This window comes from Pseudorasbora parva, chromosome 12 (assembly GCF_024679245.1).
Source record: "Pseudorasbora parva isolate DD20220531a chromosome 12, ASM2467924v1, whole genome shotgun sequence".
NCBI lineage: Eukaryota > Metazoa > Chordata > Actinopteri > Cypriniformes > Gobionidae > Pseudorasbora > Pseudorasbora parva.
This window is the reverse complement of record NC_090183.1, coordinates 35,124,377-35,148,676: the sequence shown is the minus strand read 5'-3', so window position 1 is coordinate 35,148,676 and position 24,300 is coordinate 35,124,377. Positions and strand designations below refer to the sequence as shown.

The 24,300-nt window shown below is 36.4% G+C and overlaps 2 protein-coding genes across 4 annotated transcripts; both read left to right on the top strand.

Annotated features, from left to right (window-relative positions):
- Positions 1 to 2,825: 2,825 nt before the first annotated feature.
- apof (apolipoprotein F) lies at positions 2,826 to 5,381 on the top strand. Of its 2 annotated transcripts, XM_067459996.1 has the most exons (3): positions 2,860 to 2,936; positions 3,339 to 3,429; positions 3,651 to 5,381. In XM_067459996.1, the coding sequence occupies exons 1-3, from the start codon at positions 2,875 to 2,877 to the stop codon at positions 4,926 to 4,928; spliced, it is 1,431 nt and encodes a 476-aa protein (XP_067316097.1). In that variant the 5' UTR covers positions 2,860 to 2,874; the 3' UTR covers positions 4,929 to 5,381. The 2 variants fall into 2 exon arrangements, with proteins under 2 accessions (XP_067316100.1, XP_067316097.1); XM_067459999.1 differs by lacking the exon at positions 3,339 to 3,429 and having other exon boundaries at positions 2,826 to 2,936.
- Positions 5,382 to 5,578: 197 nt separating this feature from the next.
- stat2 (signal transducer and activator of transcription 2) lies at positions 5,579 to 23,266 on the top strand. 2 transcript variants are annotated; one of them, XM_067459995.1, is made up of 24 exons: positions 5,579 to 7,043; positions 7,974 to 8,105; positions 8,260 to 8,407; positions 10,641 to 10,736; positions 10,822 to 10,914; positions 10,991 to 11,069; positions 11,160 to 11,236; positions 11,545 to 11,693; positions 11,780 to 11,938; positions 12,017 to 12,106; positions 14,079 to 14,138; positions 14,316 to 14,336; positions 14,432 to 14,525; positions 15,684 to 15,728; positions 16,851 to 16,934; positions 17,017 to 17,115; positions 17,233 to 17,368; positions 17,773 to 17,825; positions 17,919 to 18,013; positions 18,092 to 18,231; positions 18,327 to 18,515; positions 18,781 to 18,835; positions 19,592 to 19,650; positions 21,285 to 23,266. In XM_067459995.1, exons 2-24 carry the CDS (start codon positions 7,975 to 7,977, stop codon positions 21,662 to 21,664), a joined length of 2,532 nt encoding a protein of 843 aa, XP_067316096.1. In that variant the 5' UTR covers positions 5,579 to 7,043; position 7,974; the 3' UTR covers positions 21,665 to 23,266. The 2 variants fall into 2 exon arrangements, with proteins under 2 accessions (XP_067316096.1, XP_067316095.1); XM_067459994.1 differs by having other exon boundaries at positions 19,589 to 19,650.
- The last annotated feature ends 1,034 nt before the right edge of the window (positions 23,267 to 24,300 follow it).

Sequence of the window (24,300 nt, the reverse complement as noted above, 5' to 3'; positions counted from 1 at the left end):
AACTCCGAACACATCTTCCCTTTTTAAGAATGACTTCAGTGCTGTTCTTTGTTCTTTTCTCAGAGAAAAGCTTAACTCCAAGTCTTCCAGAGTCGCGGTCAAAGCTGATTCGAAAGACCGCCGCCGTTTGCCAGTTTCTGTGTTTACTAGAAGCACGCATACGCAACTCGGCCGTCGTCATTATGGCCCCGCCCGCCGACTCTATACATGATGTGATTGGCCCGGCCAGATTGTGAGGAATACAGCTCAGAAGGGTATTGAGAGTTCCTAGACGACACTTGTGGGCAGATTAGATTTGCTGCCGCTAGGGTACGTCTAGATTTCTAGGCTAGGTGAGGGGGAGATGTGAGGGAGGATTTTTCAGGCGTGACTTCCCAGACATGTGAGACAGTGATCATGGCCTACAGATGAAAACAGGAAACGACCTCATCCAAAAACACACAGAACTAAAAAGATGCTTACCAACCGTACTTGCTCTTTTAGGGCAATTTCACTGTACTTAACTGTGCACTCTTTTAGGATGGCAAACCCACTGAAAGTGCCCTCTCCACAAGCAGGAATGATCTCTTTCGTTGCTTGGTGATTTGAACAGAGTGATTGCTGTGCAACCACTCAGCTCCAAAGCAAAAAGTTATACTGTTTTCTATCCACGTCATTACTGCTAGGTGGATGATTCTGATTGGCTCAGAGAAAATGAACAGTCATGGTAAATTTCCACACATTGTCAGTTAATCAGAATGCACGTGTGCATAGATCACGTGTTAAAGCTTTCCTGTAGTGACCTTTCAGGTCTAGAGCAGGCACCAGCTTGCCCAGAACAACAAGTTCACCGATCTCGATATCCATTGTACACCTTCCCAACACTAAACTGTAACACAGAATATTGCGCAGTCAATAGAGATACACAGTCTCTTCAAGGTTGGAGCTGATTAATCTCCAGTTTCCCTAAAACATACTAGCCTGACAAGCCAGACCCACATCAAGATATTTGATCTGGAAACTCACCATTGACAGGGCTCAATCCGAGGGGCGGATAAACGGTTCTTTCATAAACGAGTCCCAAGATGGTTCTCTACCGACTCTATACACGATGTGATTGGCCCGGCAAGAGTTTGGCGATTACGGTTCAGATGGGTATTGAGAGTTGCTAGACGACACTCTCGGCAGATTAGATTTGCTGCCGCTAGGGTGCGTCTAGATTTCTAGGCTAGGAGTTTGTAGTAGTTTTCGCAAATCTTTCTGTCAGGACAGATTCATACAGAGGACCCCATGAACTGGAGCATGGCGCTAAGCATGAGGGGCAATCTGATTTTTGACTGTCGCTGTTATTAATAAGTTGCAGCTCTCGTGACTATGGTTCAAATTACACTTGTTGTTATGAGTAAGCATGTGCGACTAACTTAAAGATAAAATAGTTCACTCTTCAATCCTCTAAAATATCAGAACTGACTAATTTGCACCCGCAAGTTAATTAATTAATTAATTTCGCGAGCCTTATCCTCTGAGCGACTCCTGGTCTCATGGAGGAACGAATATTTGAAGATGAGATACTAAGAGAAATCAACGATCTAAATTAAATCACAACTAAGATTATGATCAGCTGTTAAGTTACAAACGTAACAAATTGAACGAAGTCAAATAGAATTGGAGTTATTAATGGAGTCAGATTTGAAATTCGATATCACTAAATTATACTGAATTTGACAGAAATGCTGAAAAGTCTTACACGCAGAAGTCCTTCGACCAGGCCGTTAGATTCTGTTCTTGGGCTAACGGATGGACCTTACAATATCTAGTGAGAAAATACTGTTCTGTTCCGAGGATCTGTTCTACTGAGTATGTGGGCGATTTTACCAGAGGTGACCAGCATCATGAGGAGATGACATGCAATTATTTGAGAAAAATGACTATATGAATAATATTAATTTGTTGCTTTGTCTGTTTTTGATGTGCATTATGCCTCCTGCCATTTAAAGGCCGTTTAGTAAAGCTATGCTTTTGATTGGTTCTTTTGTTTGAATTTGCAGTGCACCACATCTGCAATTACATCAATCCAGAATTGCAGATGAAAGCTTAAGTCTACATCCTTGCCACCATGGCAAGTGATAAAAATGTATTCCAGTGATGGAAATTACTGAAATATTCAAAAAGTAAACAACTGTAATCAGTTACATTACTTTAATAAAGTAATTGAAATAGTTACACTACTTAATACATTTAGGGTAAGTTGTAGGTTAATCTGTAACCTATTACATTTCTAAACCTTCCCAACACTATTGACAGATGGGGAACACGATGGTGTCCAAATGTCCAACTGCACATATCTTTTTCATTCAACCTGGAAATAAACACAAAATTATACCGTACACAATTACAGAATTTAAAAAGAAATCAACTACAATCTAAAATGTTGGATGCTGTATTTGTATTGTTGATTTAAATGAATGGTCTGAGCAATAGAATAATGTTTAAAATGACTTAACCAAGTGGAACTTTGTTAATGTCCTGAAAGCAAAGATGAAGTCCTCTTTTTATATTCACTTTGCTAAAAATGTATGCACATCACATGGGTGCACAATCCTGCTCTCTCTCACTGTCACACACACTCACACAGTGTTCCCAGGCATCAAACAAGTGCTGCAATTTATCTGGGTCAAACACAAAGCCCCTGCACCCACACATGGTCTTCAGAGAAAAAGCAGAGCGAGAATGAGAGGAAGAGAGGGGACATGAGGGTAAATAAACAAAACGTCCACTGAACACATTGATCCTCTCCACGTGATGTCACATTCATGGACAATGGGGCCAGCGAGAGAGAGAGAGAGAGAGAGAGAGAGAGAGAGAGAGAGAGTGGGTAAAACGAGAGAGAGGGAGATGTATATGTTTTTTGTGAAGGCTGGATTCTACCACAGAGGTACTATCGGGATTGTTAGAAGGTAAGGGTCTTATTAATCTCATATTAATATGAAGATCAATCATTCCAAAGCAAGTTGAACGTTTAAATGACTTGAAATTTAATTTCCTCTGTAATTGATATAAAAATGTAATACAAATTATCCAGTTTTAAAAACGAAGTCTGAAAGACAGCATGTATGAGAAATGTAATTCAAATTATATAATGAAATTTATGATGGAACAATTTTTAATTCATATATAATTTTAACATTCACAAAGTAAACCTGAAGAATTGGATTACACCTTTGCAAATTGTATTTTACTTTGAAATGATGCCAATAATTTGAACAGGTCTTAAATATATAAGATGCAGAGAAGAAGTGTAAAAACCTAAATGAAAAAAGTTCTCATCCCGTTTACTCTTTCCTTTCTTTTTTCCCCAGCTACATTATGAAAAATACAAGCACACGAATACACATATCTCATGTTCTCAACCCTGTAGCAACAGCTGCAGATATTTGTGTAGATACGCAGGTCATAAAAATTCCCATAAATTACATTTTAAAATATATTAAAATAGAAAACAGATATTTCACAACATTACAGGTTTTATTGTATTTGATCAAATAAATGCAGACTTGATGATCATAAGACACTTCTTTCAAATACATTTAAAAAAATCTTAATTATTCCACATACGCTTTATGTACACTGCACATTCAGTTCAACTTCTCTTTTCTTTTTTTAAAATCCAGAACCCGCGATTTGCTTGGTGCTGCATGACCTCACTGTTCAACATGGCTAGATGGGGCTCAAAACTCAAATTGTTACTTCTCATCCACCTCTTACTGTCTGAAGTAGTATTTTGCAGAGCTCCACTCCCTCAAAGCAACCTGAGGCCCTCGATCACTTCAAAAATGTTTCAAACAGAGCACGTACAATCACAAGTGGTTAAAGATGGTCTTCCTGCTGCCCATCAGTTGGTCTTAAACCTCTCAGCCTCTCTACAAGGTCACCTGGAACTCCAAAGCAATGCAAGCTGTGCAGAGCTCACTAATGGAGGCTGGAGAGGAAAGGGTTTCTCTCAGGATCTATTAGGGTTGGCTATGGTGCCTGTGTTGGTCTCTGCAGGATGTTTGTCTGAAGCCCAGGCTTTGGTAATGCAACTCTACGCAGAATTGGGACAAAATGATACGTGTGAGTTTTTGCAGGACATACTGGTGCTGATCAAGAGGGGCAAAGAGAGGGAATCAGCACACGTCATCCATCACACCTTTACCAGTGGATTCCAAACCCCTTCATCTCCTCTGATGCCCAATTCTGAGTCACAGTGCCACCTGCAGGCTGTTATATTTAACATCCAACAGCTAGCTGAGGTGGGTGAGAGAGTAGATGGTTATAAGGGTAAAGTAGGGCCTAGGGGTCAATGCAACGGATGGGTGAGGGTAAAAGGTGCTCAGTTACTGGGACAGGCCGCAAAACAGAGCAGGTCGTTGCCTATTGGGGAAGCCCAGCAGGCTTGTCGAAGCTTGGGAATCCAATGTGCAGGTGTGACCCAAGATGGCGATTCTGGATATTATCTTGTTATCTTGAGGCCTAGAAGCAGCGTAGTGCCTTCATCTAATTCTGAGAGCTGGATTCACAATTGTAATGTGGGGTCTGCACGTTGGCGCAGAAACGGGGTCCCTCAGCATCACTGTGTCAATGAAAAGGAGGAGCGAGTGTATACGGTCGTGGAGTGGATTCCTGCAGTGTCCACACTCTATAATCTGGGAACGGCCGTTTACTATGCTTCGGTTAACTGCTATGATACTGCAAAAGAGAGAGCCATCTTCAGCACTGTGGATCTGGGCACAGATGCCCTCATGGCTGTAACAGGGGGAACTGCAGGGGTTGCTGGTTATGCGTTGGGGGCTGGTTTAAAAACGGGTGTGAAGGCAGGAATCAAATATCTGCTGAACAACATGAAAGAGGATGCCGACCTGCTAATGAACCAGAACAGCCTGGAGGATGGAAGTATCACTGTCCAATAAAAAACAATTAGGAGATTCAGGAACTGAACGTATTGCTTTAGGGATTCAAAGATTTTTTTTTTCCACCAGCAGTAAATGTTTAGAAGCTCTGTTTTGTATATGTTCAGTCATATAGTTTGTTACAATTACAGTTCACAATATCAGTCCCATAAACAGATCACATTAAAATCTAAATCTCTTAATTTCTAATGAAATAGTATTTAAATGCACTTTCCATTTTGATTGTAATATTATTAATATCCAAAAGGTATGTAATGTCATCAGCAGGAAGTAATATTTTTGGTGGGTAAAAATAACAATAGCATTTAAATGAGTTTATTATAGCAATGGATTTATCTCAGTTTAAAACATTCCATTATGTTAGATATAGTTGCAGAAATCTGTATATTTCAATATTTGATGTATTATAATATATGATGCTCACCACATGTGTTTTTGCACATGTGAAATTCATGTTTGTTTGTTTTTCCTGTAAAGGATATTATCAATATTTCAAAAGACATCCCTTTGATGCATTAATTTTCTTGTCATTGTGTAGTGCCTGGACTTGACCAGAGCATATCTTTCAAAGTGTAGTATGCATATGTTCATAGAAATACTTCAATTTAGATTTTTTCAAGTTAAAAAGCATGGTTATAATAGGGGTGTTATTTAAATCAGTGTATCATAGTGGGAAGAGCAGAACAATACAAGTAGAATACAAGAATAGAGCATAAAGTCAGTGTAACTACTCGTTGGTTATTGAACAGTCCACACTTCTCAAGCACTGATGTCCATACGTTTTTATGTAAAGATCTGAGACACCGTGAAAACTAGACATAAACAAAAACAACAAAACACAGGTTTTACACACAACCCCTTAACGATACAAAATCAAATAAAGAAAAATACATAAGATATTAACTCTTTTACCGTGTTTACCTGGTAACCAACATTAGAATAATCAGGAGTCATGTATATCAGTTCACGTTTGCCATTCTGTTGACACTAATAACCCAGGAAGAGTCACATGACAAATATACGAATTAGGTAACAAAATCCAATACCACCAAAATTACAAATAATCACATTTGAATCAAAGAAATAATAAAAAATAAAATAAACATTAACCCCTGAAGCCCACCAATATATATTACATATACCATGCACACATCCACATACACACACACACACACACACACACACAGCTGACCTACCAGTGTCAGCTACAGTCAGACTGTAAATTGTAGGCTATTGTCAATTGAACATGAATGCCTAATTGATGTATAGCTAGGTTAACAGAAGTTACAAGTAAATTCTAATTTTATTTAGTAAGATATTATTTCTAAAAATGCTTGTTTCAGTTGACATGTTTGTTGTTTTTTATACATACATGTAGCCGTGTGGGAAAAATGAATGAAAGTAGAATAAACGTATTACATCTCTCCCATGTTCATCTAAAAATGCATCCGTAAAGAGAGTGTATGGCTTTTAAGTTTCCGCGGTATTGGTACATCCTCTGTAAAATAACTTTCATTTCGTCATTTCTTGGAAAGCGAAGAGACAGCTCGTGAGTTTCGTTTCTACTGCTGTTCTATCAACACCCCTCCGTTGTGAAGAGTTTAATTGACGCGTACTTCAGCCAATGGTGGTGGTCAGTGTGCCTGTCCGAGCCAATGGACGAACGCGAGGGTTTCACAACGCCACTGAATGGGTGGGACTTAATGATGCATCGCGTTGGAAGCAGAAAGGGATAGCAAGCAGTGTTGCCAAATTGGCAACTTTTTTGCTGTTGCCGGGGGTAAACATTTTTCTCGCGGGATGATTTCCACCCCCGTACGTACGTTTTCGGCGCTTCATCACTACCCAGACGTACAAATTCAGTGGATAAAATCGCATTGGCCTATTTTTGAGGCACTTTTGACTGGCCTTTGGGATACTTTTCTTGCACAGACCTGGCAACCCTGCAGCAGAGGGAGGTTTATTGAAAAGCCATCGGTTTCCTGAGAAGTGTGTTTATTTACTCTCCAGCTGATGTCCAGTTCAGTGCTGTATTCTTGTCTTCACTGTGTGCCTGCAAAAGGCGCTTTGCAAAACTAATATTCTTCAAAAGTATAATTTAGACGATTGTTTCAGGTAAGTTATTAATGATTCACTTAACGTTACATGTTAACCTGACTGTTATTATTTACATATGAGCAGTTCATTATTTCGCGACATGAACATCACTATGCTATTAAATCCCTTGGCCTAGTTTGCTATGATTACCGAAGTGACAAGCGGTGTCCTCGCGTGATTAGAATTCTTGACCGCTGTTGTTTGAGGAGAAGTAACTTTTGCAGATGACTAGAACTTTATTACTGCATGTGCAGAGTGCATGAAAGGATGTTTTGGACACCTTTGGCCCTGTAAAAATGAAAACACTTTTTTACACTCTCACTAGTTAGTATATTTTGTATAACTGAATATGTCAAATAGTTATAATGTCTGTGATAGCAAAGCTGAATCTTCAGCATCATCAAGTCTTCACTGTCACATGGTCCTTCAGAAATCATTCTAATATGCTGATTCTGTAATCAAGAAACGTTTTATTTTATTTTATTCATTAATATCAATGTTGAAAAACGTTAAAAGTATGCAAATAATTCTTATGATACATTTCCATCAAAACAAAATACATTTTGAATAACTTCTACAGTGTTTTTCATACAAGAACAAGAACTTACTGGCCAGAAAAATCACCATAAAAATGGTCAGTATCACAGTGGACCTGAAGAAAAATCACAGCAAATGATAAAACGTGTTTGACTTTAGTTTTTTTTTAAAGCCCATTGATGAGTCACACCATATTTTACATTGATGCCATACACTATTAATGTTCAAACTTTTGAATTTCTGTTTTCTGTTCAAACTCTCTTCAAACTCAATTTTTTTCACATTTACTTATATTTATTTATATTTATAACCACTGTAATGGGGGTTAAGCTTGAGCATCTGTCTTCCCCAGTTCTGTAACAAGGCATCATTGAAATTATCAGCAGACATGAAATGTGTTTTATTTTGTAGAATGACACAGTGGGAGCGATTGCAGCAGCAGGATACGGTGTATTCACAGAGGGCTTTAGAGCTGTACAATGGAGACGAATTCCCAATGGAAGTGAGACATTACTTGGCACATTGGATCGAGGGCCAGGACTGGTGAGTTCAAGAAAACCTGCAGATCGATTTTTGTTTTTGTTTTTTACAGCTCTCTGTTTTAGAATCTATTAACCATGGATAAGGAGATGCAAATAAACTGCACCCAGGTGTGCACACCTTACCAGTAATGTGTGTGTGCGTGTGTGTGTTGCAGGGAGCGTGCTTCTCGAGACTCTTCCAAAGCCGCGTTCCTGTTTCAGGTGCTTTTGGAGAATCTGGACAACCAGTTCAGTCGTTTTGCGCAAGAGAGAGACAGTTTCTTACTACAGCGTAATTTCAGACGCTACAAACAAAACTTTCAGGTCAGTATACTTCTGCCACCAAAAGCTTAATTGCCGATGCCCTTCTTGGATCTCTGAGGCCTCCGAAAATGCTAAACATGCTAACAAAAACTATACTGCTAGACAAAAGTCCTGTTCACACCAAGAAAAATAACTATAACCTCAATTTTATGTATGTTGCCATCCACACCAATTTATGATAATGTAATGCAAGTAAGTGCACTGTGAGAGTAATTGCAGCACACACTTTAAAGGCACATTATGTATGATTTTTATGGATTAAAATATCCATAAACAGGTTTTATATATTTTGTTGAGCTGTGTACTTTTATTATTCCCTAATGTTTCCCTAATGTTTAAATCCAGAGAAACCAGTGTAACGTCCAGTGGTGTCATTGTGTAACTTGTCAGTAACGGTTTACAGTTTTACTTCTGTACAAACCAAGGAAATACCAAAGATTCTTTAATAAATTATGTGTTTTATTAGAAAGGTAATCAACTGTTTCGATATTTTTATCAATAGGAAAAAAACTTGTTATATAACTCTAGTGTATATATATATATATATATATATATATATATATATATATATATATATATATATATATATATAGTACTATAGTAACATGGTAAAAACAACATTCCTCAGAAACAACACTATTTTGTCAACATTTTGTCAAGATTATTATGTGGCTAAAAAAAGGGAATGAAGTGAAAAAGAGAATATTGACCTTGTCATGTCTAGGACTTCATGGCACACCAGTTTTGCAAATGGAGCTTTTGGTAAATAGTTGTACATTTTAGCGCCATTTCGCCTTGATCAATACGCCATTTCATGTTGCAGTTTTAATGACTAATCAGTAGACGCAAGCTGTAAGCAGCAAACACACTGTGAGATGATTATGCTAAAATCGAAAAATATCTTTCTAATTATCGGCCGTCTTTGAATCTCACTCATTGTACGACATAGGACCTAGGATTAGATAAAATAATGTGAATTTAAGTGTTCAAATGTAACCATAACAAAGTTCAAGTTCAGGGAAGAAGGAGGCAGATGTTAAACGTAACTTTAATTGTAAATATACATGAACAACAGTAGGAAAGGAGTGGCAGCGACTGACTATAGCATATAAGCATAATAAAAACAGCACTAAAAATGCCCCAGGCAATCAACCGCGCCCTGCTTCATAACACAGTCATTTTAATACATCCATGAACATGGTTGCTTGCTGCTTGAGTCCCATTGGATTGCTTTCCGTCGGCTGTGGCGGTAAAGACGGCAACTCCCATGATTCTGCATCATCAATAGTGGTGTAACGATACATTGTTAATCGATATATTGCAGTATAAAAAGACAGCGATATGTATCGTTGATGTAAACGATATAGAGTTGTTTTATCCCAGGCTCACCTTGATGTATTTATAAGGTATAATTCACCCCAAAATGTAAATTCCAAACACAGATGAAGATATTTTTTATGAAACCTGAAAGATTTTGGTCCCTCCATTTAAATTCCATTTCTCTAAAACTTAAAAGATCCCAAAAAATGCCATAAAGGCACCGTAAAAATAACAAATCGAGTGTCCAAATCCAAGTCTTCTGAAGAGACACGATGGCGTTATATGATGAACAACAGATTTACAAGGATGCAAATACTGTAGTAAACAAAGATGTTCAAATGCTTGTGTGACACGTGAAAACAACATGAGAGTGAGTAAATGCGTAAAAAGTTTTGGATTTGCTAAAAATTTACAGTTTGGGAATAGTCATTTTGACAAGCTTTCTTGTGATTAGAACCGTGATTGATTGCATTGACGCCATTCCTCAAAGAGGAAGTGCAAGCATTTAAATCACCAGATCACATTTCGTTTTAGTAGTATTCAAAGCATTTTAGATGGTTTATTCTTATATGTAGTGTGCATTAATTGCGGGAGAGGCAGGACATAGGGAGTGAGGGAGTGTCTGTGAAGATATCTCAAAAAACATATTGCGAGTTCAGTATTGCGCTTTGTATCGAAAAATGACATGAGTGTATCGTTACACCCCTAGTCATCAAACTACTCTTTTGCTATTGGCAAAACTACATTATGTGCCTCTAAATGTCAATAGTTTTATTGTTCTTCAACTGGATAAAATGGCTCTATTTTTATTTATGTAACTTATAATTATTGTTGTAGTCATGAGCTATTTAGAAAGCTGCTGGGTAAATCAGTGACACCTGTGGGATTATTGGTCACATTTTCTTGTTTGCAGAAGTATCAAGAGGAGCCACATACTCTTGCTACTATTATCAACTGGTTCCTGGTGAAGGAGAAAGAGATATTGAATGATGCAGAGCTTGCACAACAAGTCAGTATCTTAAAGTGTTATCATCATCATCACTCTTATCAATATCACCATCAGCATATTCTGATTCCCTCTCTCTCAATTTCAGGTGCAGACGCTGCAGGTTCAGCCAGCTATACTAGAGTTAGAGAGCCAGAGACAAATTGAAAAGAGATTAAAAGAACTCAAGATGAAAGTAGAGGTGTGTGTTTGTGCGTATCTGCTTGTATGTGTGTATGTGTGTTCAAGAGAATGATTCATTTTTTGTCTTTTGTCAGGTGATGGAGCACAACATAAGGTGTTTGGAGGAGCAGCAGGATGAGTTTGATTTTAAATTTCAAACGCACAGAATGGACTGTGAGGCTCCACACTTTTAAATGCACTGTCCTTGATTTCATTATCTGTGGTGGTATTAAAATGTGTGTAAAAATGTAAATGTGTGTTTAGCTTGCACAGAAGAAGAGAAGAAGAAGCAAATAGAAGGGCTTCAGAAGATGCTCAATGGACTCGACAGGTGCAGAAAGGTAGGAAAATTGTTCTGTGCACTTCTTATTATTGTTAACTAAACTTGAAACTAGAAAAATATTTTTGTTAACTAAATTCGATCAAAAATAAAATATAAATATTAGATGAATAACTTCAGCTAAATGAAAATTAAATAGAAACTAAATGAAATAAGGTTAAATTGAAGCACAAAATTTACACACTGGAATTAAATAACTGAAACTTAAATAAAAATAAATGAAAACCTAATAGTAATATATATTACGTAATGACAAAATATGTTACGTTATGTTTCTTGTACCGGTTGTTTTTTTTTTCATTGTCTCAGGACTTCCTGTCTGATATCTTGATTATGTTGGACACTGCTGATAAGAGCTTAGTGCTCATAGATGATGAACTGGTGGACTGGAAGCGGAGACAACAGAAGTCCTGCATTGGTGCTCCTGATGATACAAGTCTGGAACAATTAGAGAAATGGTACCCGCACAAGAATTTTTCAGAGTGTTGGTCTGAACGAAAACACCATTTGGATACGTTTTTAAGCTGTTTGTGACCTTCAACAGGTTCACTCAGATAATAGACAGCATGTTCCAGCTGCAGAAGTTCTTACAGAAGCTTGATGAGCTGGTAGGGAAGATGACCTATGCAAATGACCCTATCCCAGTCAAAAAACCCGAGTTAAAGAGTAGGGTGGACACTCTGCTGACCCGCCTGATAAAGAGGTACACTCAGACACATACACAGCATATCCATTACTCTCTTCATGCATGTATGCTTCATTATTTTTTTTTGTGTTTTAGCTCATTTGTTGTAGAGACTCAGCCATCCATGCCACAAGGACGAGGCCCTCTGGTGCTGCGCACAAGTGTCCAGTTCTCAGTCAAAGTCAGGTCAGGCTCTGACATTATGAGTCACATTACACACCACTTGTAAAACAGTGAAAACCAGTATTGCATCTATTTAAAATAATAATGATCTATATAGATACTTTGTTGCCATACATTGCTGGTGAATGAGTATATATCTGTTCACATTGTGGAATTGAGAATATTTACATTAATTGTAGTGTATTGCCCTGAACATTGCCCCTATCACTTGTGAGAAACTAAATGCTTTGTGAGGAACTAAGTACTTTAAATATCTGTGAAAGTGACCTTATGTCCTGCAAATGTTAGTGCTGTTTTGAATAGTTGTATCTGTTATTATGCATGCACAGACCTGTTTATGTAACCAAATCTTTTTTTTAATTTGCATACATTTTCCTTTGGCGAATTTAATGACTCAAAAACAAAGGAAATCTATCAGTTAAGAATTTTATTTTTCAAATTATCACACACAAGCAGTACTTTATTCCCTGAATTCAGTGTAAATTCACGATAAACAAAAATAATTTATTTTAAAATAGTTTACAAATATATTTATCATTACAAAGTGTTCACCCATTTAAAGGTAGGATAGGTAGGAATTGGTTAAAAATCTGTAGACTGATGACTGTTTTAAAGACAGTTCATTATTTCCATTCACTCCACCTTCTCCCTTCTGGGCTCTTTCCAAAGCCACGCCCCCAAAATACATGAACGCGCTACACAGGCCGCTCAGCTGGAAGACGCATTATTTACCTCAGACGCGCAGTGTGCAAGTAGTGACATCATGTCAGAATCATGTAATAAAACATCTAACTTTATCAGTATGAATATAAACAAATAAGATGTCTTTTAGTACTCACTATCAAGCTAGAATACCAGTACTGGTAAAGTTTAAAATATATTTTTGTTTGATTTGGTAATGAGCTAGTTATATTTATAAGGCAAAGAAAACGGGTAACATCATGTTTTTCCAATAACATCAGTTATACTGTAATGAAGATGAATTTTGTGTAAGATTTCGTGTAAGAATATATACTTTTGCATGTAAAAGTTTCCATGATGAAAGCATTGTTGATTAGTAGTAGCTTCCTGGATGCGGTGTACTATCTTTTACACATGCATTTTGTTATCTAAAGTTAAATTTTGTGAAATTCAACACAACAGTGATCAACTTGAGCTAAACATATTGAGTATTTATCATCTCTACTAATGGCTAAGTGTATAATATTGTAACTTTATGCTAAGTAATGTTATGTTAGCTATATTAGGCAGCTTCATGTGCTCTTGATATATGCTTCATGAAAACATAAACCAAAAAAATTTATAATCAAAATGAAAGATTACCTATCCAGCAGAAATACAGCCAGCAATGAGTCGTTTTTCAGGTCCTTCAGTTCTCACCATCGTTGAAAAGCCACGCAGATATTTACTCGCGTTTGATTTCTTTGTTTATCCAAAGACTTTCTGTGCATTGGCTTTAATCGTACTGTCTTCCTTTTTTGCATTGTTTGCCTTCGCTGACTGCAAAACCCTGCACTGTGAATTTTGAATGCTCTTTCTCTGCCATTATTTTGCCTAGGTTTCTTGCCTCTTGAACTGCTCAAATCAAACGAGCGCACGCATGTGGGCAGATTCTGTAGTGAAAGCGGTCGTCGCCATGGTAGCGAGAGAGAGTGACAGTCGCCCAAGAACGAAATTTCCTCCTGAACGAAAATAATGAGCGGTGTTTATTGCAGATTAAAAAGTCTAGAGTCACTCGATTTTTATACTCTCCTTTTCAGAGTACTTACATTTTAATTATATATTGACATATAAAGAAAGTTTAAACAAATTTGGACAAAAGTGTTTTAGATCAGTCCTACCTACCCTACCTTTAAGCTTTTCCATATATATTTTTATCATATATTTTATTTTAAGTTGTGATGAAGTTGTTTGAGAAATGCAGAAAAAATGTTTGCCCTCAAACATGAAAGAACAATCACTCTCTTCTCAACAGGTTCCTGTATAAAGTTCCTGAACTCAACCATGTTATGAAGGTGTCTGTTTCTATTGACAAGTAAGATCAATGTCTCTCTTATTTACTTCATTAGGTACTGTACAATTTGAGTCATATAGGTTATGAGAAGAAGTTTGCTTGTTAGGTTTGTGTGGTTTGATATAGATTTAAATTAGCCTGTTGGTGGTTAGGACTCTGAATTCTTGCTCTTATCCTTCCTTCTGTCTTTTGTTTCAGTGCTGTCTCACAAGTGAAAGGGTGAGTGTTTCCATACGCACGTTCTGAACACACTTCCCTCATCACACCTCCCACTCAGAAATTCATGTCTGTATGTGTGTATGTGTTTATCATAGGTTTCGGAGGTTTAATGTCCTGGGAACTTCAAGTAAAGCCCTTAACATGGCTGAGAGTTTAAACGGGGGCATGGTCGCTGATTTCAGACATTTGGTGAGTTGATATTTTGAGTTGATAATCATACTACTAAAACTATTGAAGTGATGGCATGAAATCCTCTGAGATATTTATACATGGGTAGACTAGTTTGGTCGTGGCCTATGTTCAGTTTTTTAACTAGATTTCAACTCTTTCCCCGCTATTTATGGAAATTTCCGTAAATTCTGAGACACGGCTTCTCCTCCAATGATGAAAATTTCAAAAGGCAGCTCACTGCAGAGCAGATGGGCGCAACTTATGTCTTGCTCCCCCTCGCTATACGTCCAGCGAGGAGGATCGAAAGTATATTGTGATAGGTGGAGCTAGAATATCCAACCATACCCTAATCTAACCCTACCCACAACTCTATCCATCCACCCAATTAGGAGAAAATGCCCTTTTTAAAAGGTAAAAATATCACAAATATGATTTAAAATATGTCTGATTGAAAACAGATTTTACACTGGTAAAAATATTACACAAAAATCTGACTTTTTTGAACCAAAAAAACAAGAATTCTTATTTATTTGGAAGTGAATGACCCATTTACAATTTACAAGCACATGAACATGCTTAATGTTGAGCCCTGATATGACTGCAGTGAGCACCACTTGGACATTTCCAGATTTTCTTTGAACGATTACTGAATCTCCTGATTAAAACACAGGCGAAGAAGCAGAAACAAGCCATAGCATATGTAAAGAGATGCCTATGTAAAATAACGCGATCATCAACACTACACCGCATATAAATCAAAACTGCCTAATGGACGAAATATTAAACCCAGGAAGATGTATAGGACTTGTGCAAGCTTTGGAGGTGTTGATAGGCTCAATCTACTCCATCTGTGTTTTCATCATTGTTCTGAATCCTATTTAATGTAATCTTTGATGAAAATGCATTTTTCTCAGATTTTTGCTCAAAATTTAGCTTTTTTATGAAACTTACCTGCATTCAAGTGTTGATTCAAAAGATTTAAAAAGAATGCATTAAGCTAGAATAAACGTTTTTTGTATAAAAGCAGAGGCTCTCTTCTTTCATTTGATATATTGCCTATTCAGATATTCATACAACTAAATATTTTTTTTATAAAACACTGGTAGGGAAACAGGTAAATGTAAAACGGTAAAGCATTGTGTATGTGAATCTTTTGTGAATTTTTTTTCCCCACAGACGTTGAAAGATCAGAAAGTTGGTGGTGGAGGAAAAGGAATCGATGTGAGTTTAAGGATCTCATTAATAATATTTTAGAGAAACTGCATTGCTGCACGTAGCACACTACTAGATAGAAACTAGACTGGTTTCTGGAGTCAATACAGATTAATAAGGACCTTAATTGTTATGATGTTGCATTTCTCCTAGGTTCTAGGCACCACTCACAAGGTGCATTTCAAAGCTTACCTAAAATGTTTTTATGCAAGTCACATGTGCATAAAAACTGTTCTTTCATTAGTCAGAGTGCACCTGTTTAGTTTCCGGTATTCCACTCACAGCCATCAAGATGGATTGACAAGACTGACTATCTGTTGTTAAACACACTAAAAAAAAAGTGTATATAAGCCTTGATTCACGCTGTAACTGATACAGCATGATATTTGGTCCATTGAGTCAGATTTCTTTCTCACCACAAGCAAACTATTTTCATATATGCCTAATGAACTGAACTAATGGGTCCTGCACACTGTGCAATTTTTTTTCAAAATCATTTGCGAATGTTCCTTGTCAGACTGTACGAACATGATCCCCGATGATGTTCCATGCCACACTGTAAGATCTCAGTTGTCATTAAATGTCAGATTGTATGATAGTCAAGGCACGCTAAAAACGGACTCATGCAAGAAAACTCGTACACAGTTTTATATCATCAATAATTTTGAATGACGAATGAACAAACAAGCTACTGACGCGCTCGGTGACAGTGAGCTGAGGGATAAAAGGGATAGTTCACTTTAAAATGAAAATTCTGTCATCCTCAAGTTGTTAGTAGGAAAAAAAAATACTATGGAAGTCAATGGCTCCAGGTAACTGTTTGGTTACATTCTTCAAAATATCTTCCCTTGTGTTCAGCTGAAGAAAGAAATTCATACAGGTTGGAAACAACTTGAGAATGACAGAATTTTCATTTTCAAACAGTCAAGAGCCAGGTGTGGAAACATCCTAAGAGTTACTCCTAATAAAAACAAATTTGATTACAGTGCTGAAGATAACATGTCCACAAAATAGATGATTTCCTTATTCTGTTTTACTAGTAGTTAATTACAACAAGTAGAATTGAGAGACCTACTAATAAATAAAATTCTGTTTGCATGCATGTGCATAAATCTTGTTTGTTTTGTGTAGCTCTCGCTGAGTGTGACTGAAGAACTACACCAAATAAACTTTCAGACACAGTTTGACTACCAAGGCCTGTCTGTCTCTTTGGAGGTGAGATGTTTTTTCCTCATTCAAAACATTCCAGAGATTTGGCTCTCCAATTTTTATAACAATATTTCCTTTTTCCTTTTAGACCTCTTCTCTTCCTGTTGTGGTGATTTCAAACTCCAGTCAGCAGCAGAGTGCCTGGGCGTCTGTTCTATGGTTCAACATGCTCTGTTCAGATCCCAAGGTTGGGATTTTTGAAGTTACTCTTGGCTAATAATTAGTCTTAATCATCATAATATAATCTGTTTTTATTATTATTATTATTTTCGTCACTACAATTCACTTTTTTGTGTGCATCTAGAACATCAAGTTTTTTGAAGGCTCTCCTGCGGCCTCCTGGGCCCAGTTTGGGGAAATGCTAAGTTGGCAATTTCTCTCCTCTGGGAAGCGTGGTCTAGACAATGAACAGTTGGAAACTCTCGCCATCAAGCTCTTTGGTATGCACACATCACCTCTTTCATACGTTACTTGATAATATTATATAAAGTAATATTAAAGGGATGGTTTGTCCAAAATGTTTTATTCTGTCATCATTTACTCACCCTCAAGTTGTTCCAAACTTGTATGAGTTTATCTGTTCTGCTGAACACAAAAGAAGATATTTGGAAGAATGTTTGTAACAAATCAGATAGAACAACCATTTGCTACTAAAGTATTCCCCCCAAACATTCTTCCAAATATCTTCTTTTGTGTTCAGCAGGAGAAAAAAACTCATACAGGTTTGGAACAACATGAGGGTGAGTAAATGATGACAGAATTTACATTTTTGGGTAAACTATCCCTTTAAGGTCAGGTAAGGTAATAATCTGGTGTTTGTTAATGATGTAATATTTCTTATCAGGTAAACAACAGAGCTATGACCACTGTATGATACCCTGGGCCAAGTTCAGTAAGGTAAGAACAGTTAAACAGTTATTTAGCTCTTTGTGAAATGCCTGATATTAATGTACAAGTGTTTTGTTTTCTCGTTGTCTGTGTGTGCTTCAGGAGAACCTCCCTGATACAAACTTCACTCTGTGGGTGTGGCTGGATGGAATCCTAAACCTGGTTAAAGTCTACCTGTCAGACCTGTGGAGTGATTGGTACGAATGCTATAAATAAATGGATTGTTAAAATAATTACCAAAGTATATTTCAACACTAGCATGTTTGTTTCTGTAGCTCTATAATGGGTTTTGTCAGCAAGGGGAAGGAGAAAGTTTTATTGAAGAAGAAGCAGAATGGAACTTTCCTGTTGCGTTTTAGTGAAAGTATCAAAGATGGTGGAATCACGTTCAGCTGGGTGCAGTACTCTAACAATGGTAAAAAGATATACTTCTCTAAAACATGGTTCAGTCTCTGAAAACAGAGTTCAAAGAATGTCAGACTTAATACACACACCTTCTTTTTTTATTAGGCAGTCCGAGTGTGCAAACAGTGAAACCATTTACCAGTACTGACTTGAAGCAGATTGCTTTACCTGAGATCATCTGCAACTTTCGGATCATGGTAGCAGAAAACGTTCCGGTTAACCCACTGTGTTTCCTCTACCCAAACACTCCTAAAGCACAAGCCTTTGGCAAATACTACACTGAAAAGTCAGGAGGTAAATAGTTTATTGAGAATGTGGTGCATTTTTTTGCAATTCCCCAAGTCTAATTAAGGGTGGCATACATTGTACTTTTATGAGCATTTAGCTTGTTAATGGACCTAAAGCAACAAATGCTTCAAATAAGGGTCATAATAAAATGTTAATGCCAACTGCAACTTAGATTTGAACTGGCAAAGGCTTTTACTCATTTATGTTAGTGCTAAAATACCTTTGCTTCAGCACAAAATACATTTTTTGATCTTGTGATATTTTGTTTCAGAGGAGAATCCGTACTTGAAGTACCTCAAAACCAAACTGGTTTTTGTCTCTAAAGAGTAAGTCCTGTTTTTTTGTTTATTGGTTTATATTTGTGTGTTGTGCGCATGCAAATTATTAAAAAAGTGTGTGAGGTTGTGTGCTTTATGACGGTGCACACATGCTGTTTCTAGTGCTGGTGTTTCATGCATTAGTCATATTGTATGGTGCTATGATCATATTTTGGGCTGGGTGATGTAGTGGGAGGGGGGGCTGTTTTTCAGCTTTTTAGTACTAATAAGATTGTTTTCTCATCATAACAATTAAACAGCCAGTGTAGTAGATAAGTAGATTTAATGCAAGTAAAATATAGTAAAAAAAGCACACTTGCAGGCACATGCTTTTAACATTCAGAGTCTTGAGGTAGTACTAGATTAGTAAAGGTGAAACAATATTTCACTTGTCCGCATTCGGCTCCGGCTCGCAGACAGTGTGACGTAATTTTTGTCATCAGCACCGTCCACTGATGTCAGCAAGAAGGAGCAGAACGTGGAAAATTAAGTATATCTGGGCCTTTAGAACAAGATGCACTTTGCCATACTTTTAATCTCTGCCTGTGAAGAGGTAATACAGGTTATCTCTAGATGTCATTATGTGATAACGTGAGGGTTGCATTGTGTCGTAACAGAACAACAATACCATATTATTTAGGGAAAAGTCTACCATACGTGTGAAGTTTAGAAGCGAACAGTTATGCTGTAAGACTCTGGTATGAGTAGACACTGAGATGGCTATTCTGCTGGTTTACTGGAGTGCTCTGTGCTTGGTTGCAGTAGGAACGGATGTACAAGTGTCGGAGAGGGGCCAGTGTCTGACCTGTGCACACAGGACAGAGGTGAGTCCTGCCTCCACTGCCCCTCCAAATCTAATCAGCTCAACCTGCCTCTCATTCACTGGATTATCACCAGATCTGTCTTGATAGCAAAAGGCTTTCTGATAAACAGAATGTGTAATGAAAAGTCTTTACAGATGCTTATCTTTTATTCAGAGGCCCAATCAAGTCCAACTTGTTTAGATTCTCTCTTTCCTACTCTTCCTTTTTCCCAAGTGCATTTGATTCATAATGTACTAAGGGAACTTCTGTGTGTGTGGTGGGCTGTGTTTCTGGTGTTTCTGTTTTAATAATACCATAAATCTAACCATTACAGTAACACTGATTTAAAAATGCAAATAGAAGCTTGAGGTTGCTTGCCACATGCACATGCAAAACGTAGGGATGCACTGATATCGATAAGCAGTTTTTTTCTATGATATTGCCAATAGCTGATATTAAAATACTTTATTAATAAACTAAAGAGATAGTTCATTGAAAAATGAAAATGTTCCTATAATTTACTCACCCTTAAGCCACCCTAGAAGTAAATGACATTCTTCTTTCAGACAAATACAATCAGTTATATTAAAAATGTCCTGGCTAATCTAAGCTTTATAATGGCAGCGAATGCCCAAAATTTAAAGCCCAAAAAAGGGCATCTATACATTATTAAAACAATTATTTTTTTAATGAAAAATATCCATATTTAATTAATTATATAGTAAAATATCTAGCTTCCTGCAAGCTGCCTTCCATATTCAACTTATGAAAAAAGCGTAACTGACATGGCAATAACGTAAGTTGAATACAGATGGCGGAAGCTATATATTTTACTTTGTAAAGTGTTAAATATGGATATATTTTTTTATATAGAGATTGTATTAAGACATTAAGAAGAATGTCATAAACACCTAGGATGACTTTTTTTGGGTGAACTATCCCTTTAATAATAAAACAAAATAAATACTGATTTATTTGAAAATATTTATATTTGTATTTATATTTTATATAAGAGTTTATATTTTAAGGTCGGTTAAAGATAAAATTGTAAAATTGTATTAGTTTAAAAAAAAAAAATTTTGGGGCTATTACATGTCACATATAGGATAAACCAAGATCGATAAGTTGTTTTTCCCCATAACTAATAAATAGCCAATATGTTTTGTCTAAATTGATAATAAAACACAAAAACTAACATGCATTGTTTTTACTGTATAAAATACCTTTTTCACAGTGTAAAAATTGGATTAGAGATTTGCTAAATATTAAAATAACAGGTTTTTAGCATTTTTGAAGATGAAATTCAAGTGAGCGTTAGATGACAGCAAATGTAATATAAATGTACAAATGGGGGAAATGAGCAATAAAATATCCACACTTTAATGAATTAATAAGGAAATTGTCTGAAACCGACGTGGTACTGATATATTGTGCATCCTAATGCTGATTTACCCTGATTATTATTTATTTTTAATTGGCATGTATAGTTCCATGAAGAACCTTAATAATCTAATAAACATTTTTCCACTATGAAGAACCTTTTGTGAAATGGAAAAGGTTCTATGGATTGTTAAAAAAAAGTTTAGTGTTGTAATGCAATTATTTGGGTTTATAACATGTCTCTCTTGCTTTCTCATGTCCTTCATCTTTGAAAGATCCTCCTTTTTCTGAGACGAGTGATGATGACTTTGACTTGCTCCAAGGATCTGAGAATTCTCCAATGCCCTTCAGCTCTACCATTGATCCATTTTTGCTGAACAGCATTTTGGACATGGACATGGACGTTGACATTTCTCCAGATTCATTTCTTCAACCTGCTCCCCACAGTTCTCCATCATACTGCCAACAAACCAGCGTAGAGAACGATGTGGATATCCTTAGAGAAGCAGTCTCTCCAGACGTTGATGTTTGTCTCGAATTCCACGATTTTATAAACTCCCAAAACTCCCTGAATAGCACAGACCATTATACACCAGACAACTGCATCCATGGTTTTCAAGAGCTTGGCTATCCTAACATGCCACTGACCCCCTGAATTTGATCCTTGGCACATGAGGTTAGCTAAAGTGTAGATTCGTCAAGCCATGTAGTGATTTCCATAGTTCTGATTTATGTAGTAAATAAGTATCAATACTTGGCGCATTACTTCATTTTCTTTGCTGATTTCATTATTACTCCATCCATTTAATGTGTAAATCTGTATATCTGCTCACCCATTTATCTGTTGCTTGTGTGTCTATTCTCAGAGTAAAGCCTTTGACTAGGCTTAGATGCCCATCCAAGTCCCAAAAAAATTGGAATGAGGTCATGTTATCTGACCCTACCATTTGTAAGCTGCTACTAAATATTAGTCCCTATATAATGAATAGTACATTAGATTCGAGATTAAAGGGTTTACTTTTTATGTAAAAAATGAAAACAAACAAAAACACATTTCTACTATTTGCTTTAAGTATTGATCATGCTTTTATGATCTAAATGAGTGATCACCTTTTATGCAGGTTGAAAGGATCATTTTTATTCTTCTAATCTAATTAACTGGACCTTACTGGAGAGAAAATTTGATTGTGAAAGCGATACACTTCATTTATGTGTCAAACACCTTAAGTAATGTGAATCAGGCATCTCATCAACAGCAAAGCATATCTGTTGTCTGTGTGTATTTATGAATAGAACAAACTCTCCAAGTAAGCAGTGAACGTCTTAAAACGTTTTAAAACGCATGAAAAATGTCTTTGCTTTTTCAAAGAGCACCTTAAAAGAGATACAGTGCTTGGATTAAATGTTATCAATTACATTTAAAGGCACCAATGTTGACAATACTATTATTGTAGTCTTTTAATATTCTTATAAAATAAGGTTATTCTTGTTGCATCTATTGGGAATATTTGCTAATGAAAGCCTGAAATTGCACTAAATTCTATTATATCTTATATTTCATTTAAAATCATGAATGTCTAATGCACAGGATATGTTGTTTTACTCTCGGATACAAGGCACCTTTTAGTCCATTTTGTATAACCACTATTGAGATTAGGAAAGTACCTGCAGATTCCTTTGTGCTTTATCTTGCTGGAGAAAAAACTTTATATTTGTTTTTCGTTTCTTTGCAATATCTTTAAAAAAAAAAAAATCAGAATTAGACTGATTGTATTATTATACGGATAGTAGCACTATGTTGTTTGATGACAGAAAAAAATTATTTGAGTGGATATTTGTAAGAACAAAATGCGTCTGATTTCTTGCTAAATTAAATGATTAATTTATGTAACAATTTTTACAGATAAAACGTATGGCATGTGTTCCTCCAGCTGAATATGTTGGGTACCGAAGAAGATTGGACACTGTCTGAAATGCTTTAGAGGGGAAATGGTCCAAAATGTTTCTTTTTCTTTCTTTTTTTTCACTGAAATGACCAAGTCTCCATGACCTTTTTATCATGCTGAATTATTCACAATGAGCACTTCTGTTTGGAATTTGTAGACTTCGTTTTGAATGCATGAAACCATGTTTTATGTTGCACTGTCATTGTCCAAGAAAATAAACCATACTGTAGTTTGTTTTGTCTGCGAGCCAGACTGAAATGTGTTAACAATGGTACAATGTTCCCCATTAAAATGTCTAATGAGAGATATAAGGCTGTCATATTGTATTTTTTTTTAAATTGAAAACCATGACACTTATCTCAGGCAGACAGTTTTAAAGGCCCATAATTGAGAGATGATATATTCCAAAGATATTTAAATTGGTATATAATATTTAAGTTGGTATAACTAGTATCTGTTCTCTTTCACAGGGCCAAAATTAGATCTGTCACTTGTTCCACTGCACACACACATTACATATACACTACGTATATGTGGATTATGACTTTTTAAAGCTGCAGTTTATAAGTTTGGCCTCTTTGTCGCCATCTCTGTTTGAAACCTGCAACAAATGTTCCCTTTAATTTATTTTCTCAGTGGGTAAAACATTTCTTTGTTGGGCTGACATTTTGGTCACCTGAGCAAAAACATTCTTTATACCAAGCAGACCTGCACAGCATACGTAAACACATACACATGGTTTTATCATGTAGTTACCTGTACCATTTTATTTAACCCTTGATGTAACTTAGTGATATAGTAAAAAAAAAAAAAAAAGTAAAGCAGTTGATTCAGAAGTCACTAGATTAAGCACCTTTTAATTTGACTGAGATTTACCCCCCCCCCCCCCTCCTTTTTTTTTACAATGCTGTTAACTTCTTTACCAATAAAAACTATTAAAAATCTATTTTTAAAAATATATGATATAATATGCAGGTTCACTGAGATTGATTTTATTGATATAGGCTTAAGCCATCAAACTGAAATGTATGTTAATTGCTTATGAATTTCCAAGATTTTCTATGTTTGTTTGTTTTGTTTTGTTTTTTTTTTTGGGGGGGGGGGGTTCATGGCAAGGATCCTTAAACAATCCCCTTGTGAGATCAGTTTAAAATTATCAGTTGAAATGCTTTCATTATTATTTTTTGAATAATGAAGTATTAAAATATTATGCGTGATTGTTCACTCCGGAGAACTCCAGATCCAACGCTTTGCACTGCACTTGGTGATGTAAGGTGATGTAATGCAGCTACTCGGCCATGCAAACCCATTCCATGAAGCTCTCTACACTGAAAAAAAAAGATTT

Bases quoted from the DNA above. Each gene is read 5' to 3' on its own strand.
- apof (XM_067459996.1), top strand. From the start codon at position 2,875: ATGTATATGTTTTTTGTGAAGGCTGGATTCTACCACAGAGGTACTATC. The intron at 2,937-3,338 runs GTAAGGGTCTTA...TTTTTTCCCCAG, and splicing joins ACTATCGGGATTGTTAGAAG to CTACATTATGAAAAATACAA. The intron at 3,430-3,650 runs GTCATAAAAATT...TTTAAAATCCAG, and splicing joins ATATTTGTGTAGATACGCAG to AACCCGCGATTTGCTTGGTG.
- stat2 (XM_067459994.1), top strand. From the start codon at position 7,975: ATGACACAGTGGGAGCGATTGCAGCAGCAGGATACGGTGTATTCACAG. The intron at 12,107-14,078 runs GTCAGGCTCTGA...TCTTCTCAACAG, and splicing joins CAGTTCTCAGTCAAAGTCAG to GTTCCTGTATAAAGTTCCTG. The intron at 14,139-14,315 runs GTAAGATCAATG...CTTTTGTTTCAG, and splicing joins GTGTCTGTTTCTATTGACAA to TGCTGTCTCACAAGTGAAAG.